A 17,761-nucleotide genomic window follows, 5' to 3' on the forward strand; every position below is an offset into this window, starting at 1 on the left:
TAAAAACAAACAAACACTGCAGGGGCGATCAGACCCCACCAATAGAGAGCTCTGTTGGTGGGGACAAAAGGAGGGGGAAATCACTTATGTGCGGTGTTGTGTGGCCCTGCAGCTTGGCCTTAAAGCTGCAGCGACCAATTTGTAACAAAATAGCCTGGTCACTAGGGGGGTTTAAGCCCATGGTCCTCAAGAGGTTAATATGGGTTTTAAACTTTTTTTTTTTTTCTCTTTTCCCCATAGTTTTTATATACTGGATCACTTGCTATTACACAGTATATACTTACTCAGTAGAATTTCCCATACAGCTTGCATCAAAGGAATTACCTACTCGTATGTCCTATATTGACCAGATTGTTGTCATTTATGTGACAAGCTTTTTTTTGTGAAGAACATGGACTGGTTAAGTGTATTTTCAGTGAGGAAATGTTTCAAGTGATTGCTATAACGTTAGACCTCAGAGTAACTTTGGCTGGAAATTTCACATCCTATGCTTGATCCTCTGTATTTTTGTTATTGTAAAAGTGAAGCCTGGAAATGAATGTCTTGGAAGATATTTTAGAGACCTTATTCAGGTCAGGTGCCTAGAAAGGTAGGGAAGTTCTGGTTGGGTGTGGTTAAGTTGCATAACACAGCAGCCTCCTGGGTCTGTGTGGATAGAAACGTTGCCAGTGTGAGGCCTGGTGCACACCAAGCGGTTTTTGTAGCGTTTTCCAAACCGCTTCCGCCTGTGAAAACGCCTGGCTAATGTATTTCAATGGGATGGTGCACACCAGCGGTTTGCGGCTTTTAGCCAAACCGCAAACGTGGGTCCTGCAGCACTTTTGCGGTTTTCAGAAGCATTTCTGCCCCAATGTAAAGTATAGGAAAAGCTCAAACCGCTCTGGAAAACGCTAGATCAGAGCTGTTTTCCAGGCGTTTTTGTTACAGAAGCTGTTAAGTAACAGCTTTTACTGTAACAATATCTGATATCTGCTACACAAACGCTCCATAAAACGTTAGGCATGTTTAGAACACGTCTCTAAACATGCCTAGAATCGCTCTGAAATCTGCTCCAAAAACCTCTAGCGTTTTGAGGATCTGCTAGAGGTTTTGGTGTGCACTGGGACTGAGTCAGGTGTGGATTTTCTGTAAGTGATATGTAGTGTACTGAGTAAAGGATACCATTTAACAACGATGTTGGCACTGCTATGTTTCAAATGTTTTAAAAAAAGAGTGTGCACAAGACAATAATGGCCTTTTCTCATGGAGAATCCATGGCGGGTGGAGGCAGAATGATGTATCTGTGCAGGCAGAAGGTGCTGGAAGTGATAATTGTCTGACAGGTTGTGCACTGCTGTTGAAAAGAGCCAGAGCCTGCTGTTTGGAAGCTAGTGTAATAAAGTTTTAGCATGCATGTCTGTGCTCAGTCATATGACATAAGTCACAGGAGCACATAATGGGCTCTATTCACAAAGCATTACCACATTCGGTAATGCTGAAACCAGTTAATTTTACTGATCACCTTCCCACATTACAATTCAATAAACCCATCACCGCACAGAAAATAAACATTACTGACTTGTGCGGTAATTGCCTCAAGAAATGTTAAACTGCAATTCACAAAGATTTCCGCATGTTATTTACCGGCCAAAAGTGTTCGGTAATTTTTCTCCAACTCACAGCAGCCGATAACTTGCTCTCCCCATGCTGTGGTAGATTTGACAGACAGCCTTTGGGGAGAGACAGACAGCCAATAGGGAAAGCCACACAGCCCACACAGCCCTGCTTCTCTTGCTGATTTGAAGCGAAGGGTAATCAGGTGGGACTTTTAAGGTGGCCATACACTGGCCCGATTCCCGGCCGTTTCGACAGCAGATTCGATCCTGGGATCGAATCTGCTGCCAATCGTTCGCGGTAAACTCCGCCGACGATCCGATTTCCTCCCGAAATCGGATCGGTCCGTCGATCGCGCCGTGCGGGAAATTACCCTCGATCGCCCGCGGTTAAGTGCGCGTCGCTAGCGGCGGCCGATCCGATGAAAAATACATTACCTGATGCGGGCTCCCGGGCGTCTTCTCCGCATCTTCTCAGCGCTGCACCCGCTCCATCCCGGCGCTTCCTGGGTCACTGCAGTGACCCAGGAAGTTCAAATAGAGGGCGCTCTATTTGAACTTCCTGGTCACGGAGTGACACAGGAAGCGCCGGGATGGAGCGGGTGCAGCGCTGAGAAGATGCAGAGAAGACGCCCGGGAGCCTGCATCAGGTAATGTATACGGGGGGGGGGACAGGCGGCAGGAGCAGCTGAACAGATTGTGATCGGTTTCAGGCTGAAATCGATTCACCATCTGTTTGCAGTAAAGGCAGCCATACGATCCCTATCTGATCAGATTCGATCAGATAGGGATCTGTCAGCTGGTCGATCTGATGGCACATCGACCAGTGTATGGCTGCCTTTAGAGTAGCACAGCAGATGAGGGAATTTTTCAAAAGGCATCCCTTTAGATGTGCATATTTGTGTTGTAGCATACAGAAGAGCTCCCCCTGGTGGCTGCAGCACATCTAAAGGGATAACAGGGTTGCACTGTAGGGGAAAACCTCAGAGTCCTACACACAGCTCCCCTGCCTTCCCGCTGACCTGCGATATACTGGTAAGTCACACTTACCAAGCAGGGATTAGTGAATTGAGGTGTGTTTGTTCGGTAAATTACCAAACTTCTGCCTCATGAGGGAAAACTTTAGTGAATTTGGAAAAAAGTGTAAAATTATTTTACCGACTCGTCCTTTGTGAACAGAGCCCAATGTGTTACATTGGAAACCTTGTAGGGACAGTTCCTGCACAGCGCATGCATCTCTTCTGTGGCGGAATAGCAACCACGTCCTTTCTATGTGCCCCTCTTCTCCTATCTTGTGATCACTTTTAGCGTTTCTATATATGCTAATGGTGATCGCTCCTAAATCGCTGGAAAAATGCTGCATGCAAAAACGTTTGCGATTATCGCTAATCACGGAACACCCGCGATTATCGCTCATCGCTCAAGTGTGAACACTGCCATAGACTAATATAGCACTACCATTTTAAAAAACACTAGCGCTTTAGCGGGAATCTTGCGATTCCCGCTTAGGTGTGAAAGGGCCCTTATGGAATGTCCAGAGAATACCCTGAACATTTAGGCCTAGTTCACAGTGCCCAGTTGCATTGCAGAGTAATTCTGCATGTCCACTCACTAACTATACAATTCTACGAGGCTGTTCACAGTACTGCATCGTAACTGATGGCGTTATTCTGATTCGCTGCATGCAGGCTTTGTATTAAAGTTTATGTCCAGTCTTTGCAGTTCATAGTGCTTATAACACATGCGTTATGCAACTGACCAATGTGAACCTGGCCTTTGGGTTTGTTTCCACTAAAGCCTGCTGTCCATGATTTGCTGTGCGCAACGTACTGTTAGAACTGATAAGCGATGTATAATCCATAGCCACTTTCATTGAAAGTGACTTTGTGGGCGTAAAAGAAAACAGGTTGATATTTTGTGGACACCTTGTGCATTCATGCACTGAATTACATTGCATGGCTCTGGCAAACATGAGCAATTTAGTTGTGTACAAACGTGTGGTAACTGGAGAAATGTGCACAAAAGATGCACCCAGAACTGCACAATGTAAGCGAAAAAGGGCCCTAAATAAACATTTGTTTAAAACTCAATTGCAGCACAAACCCTCTCCAGGTCTTGTACAGCAGGATACATTGGCAGCACTTCCAGACAGAGGCTGTACCCGAATTGGCTACCTGCAAATTTGTGCAGCGCTCCAGAATATGGACAAAATTACACAACTTGCATTCAAAATGGGTACAGCAAAGAAGGGTGTTAGCTTCAGTGTAAATAATATGTGCACAAATTATTCCCTAATAGACTTCCCTATGTCCACGATGGGCACTCACGGGGAAGACCTACCGCTGGTCTAACAATAAAAAAATGTTTTCCTAGTGCTGCTAGTCATAAATGGTATACACATTTCTTCTAACAGACATCAAACAAGTGACAGCGCTCAAGGCTGCAACTGAAATGAAAACCAACAGAGGCATGCAGAGCCCCACAGGGGCTAAATACATGCCTTGAATGCAAACCAGATGCAGATTATGTACCAATTCCTATAATCTAAAAATTTGAATGCAGATTGAAGCTCATGAATGCAGCTAGCCAAAAAGTATACTTGCGTTATTTTGTACAGCAGGAGACCTTGTCAGGTAGTGGTTTTGGACTTTGCACCACTGAGGGTTCTGGAGTGCCAGATTCTCGGCCAAGCACATTGCTCATGCAACAAGAGATTCAAATAATGGAAGCAAACCTATGCATTACACATTATTCAACTTATTTTAGGGGACCTTACCCGTCTCTTAATGAGAGAGACATCGGTTCCACGCTGCGAAGCATGTTTCCAGGGATGCCGCGTGCAGTCTTCTCTCGGGGGCACATTGTTCACCTCCTGCTGGATACTGCTCTGTTGTGCACTGGGCTGTCATCCCCCTAGATATACAAAAATTATTCTATTTGGTCTTGTATTTTTTTCCTTTGTTTTGTCTAGGTTCCTCTACTGGGTAGGTCTGTAGTTCACTGGTAGGTTCAGTGTGTTATGTGAAGGGCTTCAGGCAAAACCACAGTTCTGTAAATTACCTTGTAAATTTAAAGAAAATCCCTGTCAGATTGTAACTGTACTTTGAGTGTAAGTGAACTTCTCCATTGAATATTGTAAATGTCCTGAGCAACTGCTTCAGTAGCTCATGAATAGTTGTTGGCCCAGGGGATGGGATTGCACATGAGGAGGGGGGGGGGGGGTGTTTGACACACCACTTTAGCATTCTAATATGTCTTTCGACACTGTATAATCAAAGCAGGGGGTTGAGGTGCATACTCGCGCAAGTCTAAATTCAGCAGAGATGGCCCCAATCGGCTGCCTCTGCTGAAAATCTGGTTTGTGTACATTGCTGAAAGATCCAGAGTGCTGAACCATCTCGAGTGAAAATATATAATTACTAGTCTCCTTTTTACCCCTCCCACTGAAATCCAAACATCGTATGCTACACGATCATCGCTCCTCACCTCAATAGAAACAAAATGTATTGTTAGCGCATAGGCTAGCAGCTTCACTGTGTACCACTTGGCCCTGAACCCTGTGGGTGACCGTTATTCTGTATGTGTACACTCCCTCAGACCCACATAGTAGTGTGGGCTATGCGGTGTGTGTGGAAGAGGGTGTTTAATTTATCCAGCAGATTACAACTTGGCAACATTGACATTGTACATATACAGAATATGGTGTTTGTCTTCCTGTTTTGCAGGCACATTTGCATGCAACACTCAGCATGGAAATGTAAAAGGGTTACTGTCAGACATTTACCAAGGAATAGCTGGTGTAAACGTGATGATAGAAAAGCACTGATTTACATCTCTTGGCTCAGTCTTCTGATTGAAGTCTATCAGAATTTCCCGAGCAGTCATGAATAGATATTAACTGCCGTGGGAATAGAGCGTAGTTGGCTCAGTAACAATGCTTGGAGAGAGGAGAGACGTGTGTGGCATGGACAGTTGTGTGACCGAGGCACACTGGCTGTGGCACTCGTTATTGCCTTTTCACATTACTGGTAGTAGCAGGAAATCCGTTTTGCCTTCATTTTCGTGTTGCTGTTGTTAATTTTATTAATGTTCGTATTTTTTGCTGTTGTTGTTTTTCCCCCTTTGATTTTTTAATGGATGTATTTATTTTGAGACAGTGTGTGATTTGTACAGTGCAAATTCAGTCCCAAAAATATAGGGCAACACATGCCAGTATGAATAAAGTTAAGGGTACAATTCCGCTAGAAGCATGCAAATTCATATGCTATTTTTTGTACGTGTAATCGCATACTTACATGTAATCGCGTTTTTTTGTTTTTTTTTTACGTTTGTATTCAATTAACAATGCAAAAACATGCATAAAAAAAACCAAAATGCGAAAACTGATGTAAAAATCCCATTTGGCGTTCAGAAAATTGTGGCACAGCTGTCCAGATTTTTCCTGGATTCGAATTTCAAATCTAATAAAAACAGGCCCATTGAAATGAATTGCTGTGCAGATTCAAGTGCAGCATAACATGAATTTACATCTAGTGGTAACTGGCTCTAAGTTATCCCCTAAAATTATTATATCTTTACTTTTTTTTATTATAATTATGCCAAATTAATTTTTACATGGCAGCTGCATATGAATGTTGTTTGTTTCCTTTTTAAATGATTGCCATTATAATAATAATTTGCTTTCTTACGGTAATTAATAAAGGAGAGCCTAAACAAACATACTGTCAATAAGTTACATGAGTTATATTAAAGAGGATCTGTATTGTTAAAATCGCTCAAAAGTAAACATACCAATGCGTTAGGGGACATCTCCTATTACCCTCTGTCACAATTTCGCCGCATTAAAAGTGGTTAAAAACTGTTTTTAAAAGTTTGTTTGTAAACACACAAAATGGCCACCAAAACAGGAAGTAGGTTGATGTACAGTATGTCCACACATAGAAAATACATCCATACACAAGCAGGCTGTATACAGCATTCCTTTTGAATCTCAAGAGATCATTTGTGTGTTTCCTTCCCCCATGCACTGAAGTTTCAGGCTGCTCTTTTCTTCCTGCAAACAGCTTTGCCCTTGTTTGTAATTCTTCAGTAGGTGAAAGCCCAGCCAGCTCAGAGGACGATTTATCCAGCTTGTAAAAGATAAGAGAGAAGAGAGAAGCTGCTCTAATCCTAAATAACACACAGGCAGTGTGCATAGAGGGGCCTGGAATTGTGAGTTCATAGCAGAACCACAACACTGAAGAACTTGGCAGCCTTCCAGACACAGGCCGACAAGTCTGACAGGGGAAAGATACATTGATTTATTACAGAGACAGTGATAATATAAAGTGCTCCAGTTAGCCAGAACACATTAGAATAGCTTTTGGAACTTGTAGGATGATAAAAAACAGGATGCAATTTTTGTTACGGAGTCTCTTTAATTAAAATAGATAGGTAATATAATCTCTTACCCAACCTGTTTTAAAAGAACAGACAAGTGTTTGTGATTTCATCGGGGCAGCCATCTTTTTGGTTGAAAGAAGGTGGCGGAGCATCAGACACGGTTCCAACTGTCCTGTGTCCTGATCACCCCTGCCAGCTGTGCGCACTAGGCTTCAAATCTCAAATTCAGAATTCAGAAAACAGCAGTGGCTTGGGTAAGAAAAACAAAGTTCTGATGCTGTGAAACTGTTAAAGGGGAACTCCAGCCTAAACAAACACACTGTCATTCAGTTACATTAGCTATATTAATTAAAATAGATAGGTAATAAAATCTCTTACCCACCCGGTTTTAAAAGAACGGGCATATGTTTGTGATTTCATGGGGGCAGCCATCTTTTTGGTTGAAAAGAGGGGACATGGAGCACATGACACAGTTCCAACTGTCCTGTGTCCTGATCACCCCTCCCAGCTGCGCGCACTAGGCTTCAAATCTCAAATAAAAAAAAATAATAAAAAAAAAATGCACCAAAATAGCAGAACAATATCAGAAATCCCATCATGCTTTGCACAGCATCAGAGGAAAAATGCCCGGGCAGTTTTCATCTGTGCAGCTAAAAATGAGTTTTAGATAAGAAAAACCAAGTTCTAATGCTGTGAAACTGTTAAAGAAACATCAAGCCTTTTCAGTGCTGCTGAGTACATTTTTAGTCTGGAGGTTCAATTTAAGCCTGGATGCTGATGCAGTTCTCAGTGGGTCACCACTTCCATGTTCAACTACAATGTTTGAATAAGCACATGAGGAGGCACTGTACAGGCTGAAACAAATCATGTCTCTCTTATTAGGGCATAGAAATAATTTTTGTATATGGATGATACCTATTATTGGATAACTTAGAAGAAAAGGAGTAAGCTTTCGGCTATGAAGACATACACCGCATGTTTAGGCGGCACCTCTTCCTTATGTGTGCAAATCACATCTGAACATAGTATATTTATATACTGGCACCAAGTGCACTACACCAATAATTGGCTACACACCCCCTTCTCCCCATTAGGGTTAGATTTAATCCTTTGGCCTTCAAATCTCAAAGGCAGTACACATACCGTGCCTAACCATCGAGCACCTGGTATTTAATTGTGCATTAGTCCATAAACTTTACAAAACCATTCTAATGCAATTTGTTGTTTTTTGTTTTTTTTCTTTTTTTATATATATCAAATCCAGGTTAAGAACGTTAGTTAACCTGGGACTACCTGTTTGAACCTTTTACATATGCTTTGTATGATGTAGTTACATTTTAGTAATCTTTTATTTTGTATTCTAGGGGGTGTTACAGTTTTTGTTGCCTTATATGATTATGAAGCTAGGACATCTGAAGACCTTTCTTTTAGAAAAGGGGAAAGATTCCAGATAATCAACAACACGTGAGTCATTTTGATGGATACTGTGCTTGTTAGTATTGATGAATTTACAGAATATGTGCAAGCAGTATAGCTCAGGTTCTGTTTTCAGCAGATTTAGAGGGTAGTAAAAAAATTCTGCTGAAATTTTAAACCAATCTATTGATACAATGTGTTGGGCTGGTAAACAAGAACAGGAAGATATTGATCATTGGCCGGATCGGCCATACATTGTATTGTGAGATTTTCAAAGGGAAGTGAAAATAAACTCATGAGATAATGATTTGTATGTTTAGCACAGCTAAGAAATAGAACATTAGTACCACAGATATGAGTCCAGGTTCGTTTTACCTTTGATTCCCAGAGCCAGTATGACTCCATTAAGAGCATACATTGCTCATCCACTGGACAGAGGCAGGCCCAGGACGTATGCTCATTCCCTGGGCTGCAAGCTGTATCAGTCATACAGGGATTCCTACACGCTAGAGCAGGGTGTAAGGGGCTGGAGGTGGTGAGGGGGGACTCGCATGCTGATGTCACACCCACGTGACCTGTTTCGCCCCAATCACAAGGCTTTCTCAGATTGCAGCCACTGCCAAAAGGCAACATAAACCTATCAACATGGGCGTAGCGATCACCCCTGCTACCCAGAGGCTTTGGGGGCCCCCCTCCCTCTCCCCAGCTGCAAGTGCAGCCAGTTACTAAAAAAAAAAAAAAAAAAAAAACCTCAGTTTTGCTCACAAAAAACGTGCAGGAGTGTAATTTTTCCTGCTTCCAGACACTGCTTCACAACAGAAAACTCTCTGCTGCCATTCGCCGGACACACACACACACACACACACACACACACACACACACACACACACACACACACACACACACACACACACACACACACACACACACACACACACACACACACACACACACACACACACACACACACACACACGGGGTGTACTATCCTGGAATTGTTAGTTTGTTTAGAAGTAATGGCATTGTTTTCCTGTTCACTGAGGCCGCAACTTAGCCCATCAATTCTAAACCCCAGGGAAATCACTGTTTCTCTGAATGGATCACCGCATGACGTAAATCCAAGCGGCGGCTAGCCAGTGTCGATCACCGCTACAGTAGGTGTAATGCTGCTGCTACCAGTGTACTTGTTGTTTATTTCTTGTTAATATGAAACTGCTTTACTTTTTTTTTAACATAGCTTGAAAATTTTAAAGAAATTGATTGAGGCATCATGAGATCTGTGGTGAGGGAAAGAGGCCATGAATATTTTAAACAGAAAGCCAAGCAGTTTGCCTAACAGATTCTGTATGCACTGTATTAAAATCTACTCTGTTTAGAGTCTTGTATCTCTGGCAGGGAGTATATGTCAATATCCCTGATCCATGCGCTCCTACCACCACTACTCTGCTGTCCAATGACAGTTGAGCTCCGTGCACCAATCAGAGGCTGGCATTGGCTTCTGACCCTTTGACCCAAAGACATATTTATAAAATGGGCATCTAGATTCCTTAAGAAACAAATAAAAAAATCCATAAGCATATTTAGTAAATAACTGAATAATTTGCAACGAAGCAGCTTTAATGGGTGGTTGAATTTTCTTTTGGTGTCGTGTAATCCTTTTCACAGCATTCATACTGGCAGAGGAAGGACTGCACTGTAAGGGCCCTTTTCCACTAGAGCGATTGTGATTTCTGAATCGCAAAATCGCAAATCGCTAGTGATTTTTAAATCGCTAGGGTTGTCACTTTATCATAGAAATCACGAGAAGTATTTTCCACTACAGTGATTCGATTTGGAAATCGCAATCGCTTGCTGGAGCGATTTTTACAATGATAATGCAATGCAAATGAAAATCGCATAACAGAATTAATGAAAAATCACAATCTCAATCGCTGGCGTTTGTGATTTGTGATTGCGATTGCTAGTGGAAAAGGGCCCTAACACTGTAAGCCTCTCTGGTTCTACTGCATCCAGTTGTGCTGTCCCCCTAAAGGTGGCCACACACCATGCAATTAAAAGTTTCAATTTTACACCACTTCTATAAATACGATCGGCTGTCCCAGAAAATCAAAATTGTATTCAACCAGAAAAAATTATATGTAACTATTCGGTACATTTTTTTTTTTTTCTCAAATCCCCCCCCCCCCCCCCCCCTTCCCCAACCAATTTTTTCGCAGTTAATAATCTTTTATCCCTAAATTGCAGCAATCTCGAAAATACATGTGGTACCTCAAAGAAAGGAAAAAGAACCGTGCACCTTTGTACAGAGATTGCTGGTGCAGGATCCAAGGCAATTGTAATCCACAAAATCGAAGGATAAATCCGCACACAGGCTTATTCATGAACAGTATTAACTTTCAATGTCCTGTAACACACGTACAACCATCTGACTGTATACCGACGATCGTTTCGGGGCAAATCGGGTCCCCTTTGTTAAGGCTAGGAATGACATGCATGCTTTAGTCAAGCCTAGGAAAGACATACTGTATATGTATGACTGTCCTAGCATTGACAAGGGGGACCTGATTGGCACCAAAGCGATTGTCTGTGTACGGCCAGATGGTTGTACGCATGTGATGGGACAATAGAAGTTTATACTGTTCCTGAATTAGCCTGCATGTGGATCTATACTTCGATTTTGTGGTACCTCGAAAATTCTGATCGAAACTTCCGATCAATTGGAAAATTGAATCAGTATGCTTGTATCGATTCAAAAAAAAAAAAAAAAAACTGTATGGTGTGTGTGTTTGAGCAGCTTAAAGGGAAGGTTCAAGCAAAATAGAGTTTCACTTACCTGGGGCTTCTACCAGCCCCATGCAGCCATCCAGTGCCCTCGTAGTCACTCACTGCTACTCCAGTCCCCCGCTGGCAGCTTGCCGACCTCGGAGGTCGACGGGCCGCATTGCGTAAATTTTTACGCATTCCCGCTAGTGCAGGAACATTAACACATACATTTTTACGCATTACTGGTTCAATGGTACGCATTGAACCAGTAATGTGTAAAAATGTATGTGTTAATGTTCCTGCACTAGCGGGAATGCGTAAAAATTCACGCAATGCGGCCCGCCGACCTCCGAGGTCGGCAAGCTGCCAGCGGGGGACTGGAGCAGCAGTGAGTGACTACGCGGGAACAGGATGGCTGCATGGGGCTGGTAGAAGCCCCAGGTAAGTGAAACTCATTTTTTTTATTTTGCTTGAACCTTCTCTTTAACAGTTGGAAGTTGATACTGAAAGGCAAAGCAGTTATCTGCTGGCCTGGTCTGCCCAAACACTCGACAAAGGAAGGAGCTTTGCCCATCTTGTACTGCTCAACAACATGGAGGAGAAAGGGAAGGGCACAGATCTGCATAGGTTGGCTAATCTATGTAGGTTACAAGGCTGAACGTGTGAAATTACAAATAGGTTTTAAAAATATTTGACACACTGTGTTTTAGCTATATATTCTGCCTGCTTTGAATTATCTTTAGGAGAGATTTCCAAAAGGCTGTTAAAGATAAACTTTTTTTTTTTTACTTTAATGACCGGAAGAAAGCAAATTTGGCTGTTTCATGATATACTTACCAGGGTCTTCCTCCAGCCCCTTGAAGCAGACATATCCCACGCAGCATCTCCGCTCACAGCGCTGGCCTGGGGTCCTCACCGGTGCAGAGGCAGACCTTTAGGTCGTCCTTACTGTGCCTGCGTGAAGCGCCCCTGTCAATCAAGTCCATGTTGTCCGCAGCGTACTGCGCAGGCGCAGAATTGCTGCGCCTGCGCAGTATGCTGCGGACAACGTGGACTTGATTGACAGCAGCCCTTGTGCAGGCGCAGTAGAGGGGGTCGGCCCCTGCATCGGTGCTTCAAGGGGCTGGAGGAAGCCCCCGATAAGTATATCGTGGTGCATAAAAAATGTACAGGAATGATTGTACTTTGGCTGCATCTGTGGCTTCATCCTGATTTTAGTATAGTAACCAGAATAAAGGGGAGAGGTGGAGGAGGATTTACATTGCCTGGGTAAGTTGGGGGGAGGCTGGCACTGCCTCTGGATCACCCCTCTGCAAGTCAGGTTCCCCATCATCTTGGCTAGGGAGATTAAGTCATCCTGCGTTTGATAGAAATACATTCTCTTTATTTGAACTGCACATAATGTTAATTATTTTTTAAGAATGTCCATTTGTATATTTCTAAATAAGTGATTCTGTTTTGCAGGGAAGGAGACTGGTGGGAAGCAAGATCTATAGCCACTGGAAAAACTGGTTATATTCCCAGTAACTATGTTGCTCCAGCGGACTCTATACAAGCTGAAGAGTAAGATTGTGTTTTGTTTTATGTACAGTATTTGTAGGTTACTGGGAAGGGCCTGAGGATCTATGCATTGTGCTGCAGGTTTTCATTTTTTACAGATTTAATACATTTTTAAAAATGTTCTATTTAAGTTACATAAACCTGTAATTATGCAGTTGGTTCTGTACTAGAGAATGCCTTGATGGTGGGAGGTACAGTTAGAGAGCCACTGTAGTGACACATAGTAGAATACAGTAAATTATTCAAGATATTCACTTTTATGTAAATTTTCCTGGTTTCAGCCTCAGAAACCTTTCTTGTGTATTGCTGTATATTTGATATCTAACCCCGCCTTCCCAGTGATGCTTAGCCTAGGCTGTTTAGCTATGCGGAATTCTTTTCCCAGAGCCTTCTGGGAGACAAAGCATTATTTTCACTGGCTTCAGAAATCGAGCAGGTCATTGATCACTGTGAGCGAATCTGGCAGGGAAAATCTATCAGTGTATGGGCACCTTTAGAAGAAAGTGAGAGGAATATGGAGGTTGCCATCTATCTTCATTATCTCATAAACCATGACAGCTACCTGACTTCTGTGCTGATGCTTTGCTTTTAATTATTCACTGGCCCAGAATGAGCATGCAGATGAGATGCTTTGATTCTGGTCTGACTCCACTGGCTGCATGCTTCTGGCAGGTGTAACGCTTAAAGCCAAAAACCCAGCAGGACAGCCAGGCAACTGGCATTGTTTATACAGTGTACCGGAGCTGAAAAATCAGGTAGAAAATTAGATACTTGCCTAGAGAGAGTGAAGCCTCAGGATCCTACTGAGGCTTTCCTCTGTAATCTGATGTCCCTCGTCGCTGAGCGCGGCCCACCGGAATATTAGCGATGAGGCATTGTTGCTAATCGTATCGGGGCCGCACTGCTTCTCTTCCTGCAGCGTGGCCGCATGAGCCCGCATGCACAGTAAGCCGGAGCAGCTCTGTGCTAATGTGTATGCACGGACGGGCTTATAACAGAGGAGATGCGCGGCCCTGGTCTGGAGGGGAGCCTCGGTCAGCAACTGGGGACATCAGAGTAGCGAGCCTCTATAGGATCCTGAGGCTTCCCTCTCTTAAGCGAAGTATCTCAGTTTAATCCTAAGCTTCGGTTCAGGATCACTATAATGAAATTACCCACTTGAGGACCACAGGCTTACACCCCCTTAGTGACCAGGCTATTTTTTACTAATTGGTGCTTTGCAGCTTTAATGGCTCGCTACAGAGCCATACAAATGAGCACCCAAATTAATCTTGTCCCCTTTTCTGCCCACCAACAGAGCTTTCAAGCGGGGATGCATGCACGATCCCTTGCAAAACACCGCCCCAGGACTTGATGCCATTCGGCCTTAGGTGGTCCTGGGGCTGCCACCTTCCTGACACCTATCGGCGTTGGTCGGGAAGTTAGTGTCACATGGCCATGCATTCGCAGAAAAGCCCGACTGGCGAGACCGAGCCAGATTACCGGGGCTGATAACGACCGAACTGAGCCACCCGGGAGGACGGCAAGGGACTCGGCCCTACTCATGGGGCTGGAGGAAGCCCCGGGTGAGTATAAAATCTTACTTGTGTCTGATGTCAGGTTTCCGTTAAGATGGCAACCTCCGTATTTCAAGTGTTAGTATTGACACTGAACTCTGCAAGAGGAATAGGATCCATTACATTTTCTCACCAATGCTGTGGTCCGCAAGCATTATCTTTAAGGTGGTCATTAACGATACAATCCCCTGGATGCTCGATTGTTTAATGCAAACTTTGTGATTGTTTGAAAACAATCGTTTGGGCCCACTAACAGGTGAAAAAATGTTGACCGATCAAATTGAGGGATCGATCCGAAAAAGATTCCATTAATCTGATCAATTGGTTAGCAGTTTTCCTTCTGTTAATGGGCCTGAACGATTGTTTCTGATCATAACGATCAAATCAGATGATTAATCGTCTGGGGGGATTGTATCGTTAATGTCCACCTTCACAGTTTTACGCCCATCATAGGTACAATTACATTCGCTCAGGCGTTTCTTTCAGAATAGAACTTTATCTGCATTCAGTTATGAAATTGAGCTTTGCAAGAACGACCTACTGTATATATACTTTCAAATTCAGATCCAGGAATAGGGGTTTAATAAGCAAAAATATATATAGAATAATCATAAACCTACAAGTATAGAATTCCAGCGTGACACGTGGAAGCTCAGAGATGACAGCACAATAAGAGACTCTATTTCTGTCTGTACTGAATAACGATTTCAGAGCTTCACGAGATAAACAGAAGATTCCAGCGAGAAGCCGCGTGTTGTCAGGTGTGTGCAAACACTTCTGAATGTCATTTATTTCCTTTTCAGGTGGTATTTTGGGAAAATGGGTAGAAAAGACGCTGAAAGATTGCTCCTCAACCCAGGGAACCAGAGGGGAACATTCTTAGTAAGGGAAAGTGAAACCACTAAAGGTAATTATCTGCAGGCTCTTGTGTATTGTAGTCATTCGATATCCACAGCACTTCATGATAAAGACCTGCTATTAATATCTGGTGGTTTTTTCATATAAAATGTATACAGTATATACACATACAGTATGCACTTATGAGACACTAATGGACATTTCTTCACCAATTTGAAAGATCCAGTGGCCCCTTTAAGTTATTTTAAAGCACACCTGAACTGAGAGGGGTATAGAGGCGGCCATAATTTCTTCCTTTTAAACAATACCAGTTACCTGACAGTCCTGCTGGTCTCTTGGCTGCTGGTCTCTTTTGGCTGCAGTAATGTGAATCACACACCTGAAACAAGCAGGTTTCAGCAGCAGTAATAATTTCAGCCAGAAGCACATAATCTGCATGCTTTTTTTATTTAGCAAATCTATCACTAAGAGTATTAAACAGTATTACACACAGTCTCAGCAGGACAGCCAGGCAATCTGTATTGTTTAAAAGGAATATCCGAATATCCGAGCTGCCCAAAAAATGACATCTACTTACCTGGGGTTTCCTCCAGCCCCTGGCAGCCGCTATGTCCCTTGCCACAGCTCCGCTCTCAGCCGCTGGCTCCTGGTCCCCGACGGTGCTTGCGCCTGCGTGGACGGCATTACCAATCACTTGCACGTGGTGTAGAGTGTACTGCGCCGGCGAGGTTGGCATCTGCACCGTCAGGGATCGGGAGACAGCGGCTGACAGCGGAGCTGCGGCGAGGGACATAGCGGCTGCTATGCGCTGGAGGAAGCCCCAGGTAAGTAGGAGTAATTTTTTTGGGCAGCTTGGACATTCCCTTTAAAGTGAACCTAAAGTCACTAAAAAAAAAAAAACGAGATTAACTCACCTGGGGCTTCCCTCAGCCCCCTGCAGACGATCGGTGCCCTTGCAGCTTCGCTCCGATGTCCCAGGACCCGCCGGCGAGCACTTCCGGTTTGGCCGTCACCGGCCGACAGGCATGGGAACGCGAGTGATTGTTCGCGTTCCCAGCCTGTATATCGCCCCCTATGCTGCTATTGCGACCTCCTGGCCGCAATAGCTGCATAGGGGGCGATATACAGGCTGGGAACGCGAACAATCACTCGCGTTCCCATGCCTGTCGGCCGGTGACGGCCAAACCGGAAGTGCTCGCCGGCGGGTCCTGGGACATCGGAGCGGAGCTGCGAGGGCACTGATCGGCTGCAGGGGGCTGAGGGAAGCCCCAGGTGAGTTAATCTCATTTTTTTTAGTGACTTTAGGTTCACTTTAAGAGGAAATAATGTCGGTCTCCATATCCCTCTGTTCAGATGTACTTTAAAGATGCCATTCCGTGCCTTCACCATCAACTGTAATTGCCTCAAAGTGGTGATCCGCAGTACCATTCACTTGTATGAAGTAATGGGTCACCAGCTGTGACCATTACGTCTTGCTGTAAAAGGTAGCAGTATGCATGCCGTTGACTTACACTTACCTTTGAAATGCTGAAATTGTCAAACAGGGTTTTTGATTGTGCCAATATCAGTCGCCACAATAAAGGTTTTTTAAAATGCACATGAACATAGAACATGCACATGAACATAGAATGTCAGTCCAGCGGATTGTCCCTTTATAAATATGACAGTTTCTAGTGATGGTAGGAAAGTGGCAGCCTCTTAAAAAAAAAAAAAAAAAAAAAAAAAAAAAGTCTTTCTACCTCTACAAATAGGTCCCTAAGACCTCATTCATATTATGCCTGTTGCATTACTACATGCACATGCACATGCACTGCAGATACTCATCGATGGGGCATATTGGTAGTTCAATCAATTTGGTTTTCCCAGCACACAGTCTGTTGCACATTTCTGAACAATGCGTGCACTGTAGAAGTGGGCAGCCTTATTTTATATTGAACATGTTATAACTGACACATAACGTTATGTGATTCAGGAAGTGGATGGTATTCTTTTATATTGAACATGTTATAACTGACACATAACATGTCGTGAAACCAGGGCTGTGGTGTCTGTGCAAAAATTACCCAACTCCTCAGTTTATTGAAACCTCAGACTCCAGGTACCCAAAATTGCTCCTACTCCACAGCCCTACGTGTTTGAAGTGGGTAGCGTTATTTTATATTGAGCAGGTTATAACTGACACATTGGCCTCGATTCATAAAGCATTACCTCATGCGGTAATGCTGAAAACAGCAGACTTTACCGACCACTTAGCAAAATGTCAATTCATAAAGTCTGTTACCGAATGAAAAGCTGACATTACCGACCAGGGAGATAAATTACCGACTTGGCTGCAGTTACCGACAACACATGTCAGTAAATTGTCAGCAAATGTCAATTCATAAAGCCTGCAACAAGCGGTAAGCCTGGCTGTAGTTACCGACACCTCTGGTGAGGTCTTAACAAGTTACCGACAGCTCTGACAGCTCTGATGAATGCAAAGTGCAGAGAGCCGAAGTCTGTTTAATTCATCAGTGGGGAGAGCCAGAGAGCCCTCTGTGTGAATTATTTGAGCAGGCAGGGAAAGACTGTGTGCCTCATCTGTCTGAGTCATCAGTGGAGAGAGCCAGAGAGAGCCGTCTGTGTGATTCATTT

The 17,761-nt window shown here is 43.6% G+C and overlaps 1 protein-coding gene across 1 annotated transcript in view; it reads left to right on the forward strand.

Annotated features, from left to right (window-relative positions):
• Positions 1-17,761, forward strand: part of YES1 (YES proto-oncogene 1, Src family tyrosine kinase) — a 130,152-nt gene that overhangs the window by 92,868 nt on the left and 19,523 nt on the right. The window contains exons 3-5 of the mRNA XM_068237228.1: positions 8,339-8,438; positions 12,618-12,716; positions 15,073-15,176. Of these exons, the coding sequence (XP_068093329.1) occupies positions 8,339-8,438; positions 12,618-12,716; positions 15,073-15,176 (303 nt within the window). The remainder of the gene's footprint in view (positions 1-8,338; positions 8,439-12,617; positions 12,717-15,072; positions 15,177-17,761) is intronic.

The sequence above is a fragment of the Hyperolius riggenbachi genome, chromosome 5 (genome assembly GCF_040937935.1).
Source record: "Hyperolius riggenbachi isolate aHypRig1 chromosome 5, aHypRig1.pri, whole genome shotgun sequence".
NCBI classification, from domain to species: domain Eukaryota; kingdom Metazoa; phylum Chordata; class Amphibia; order Anura; family Hyperoliidae; genus Hyperolius; species Hyperolius riggenbachi.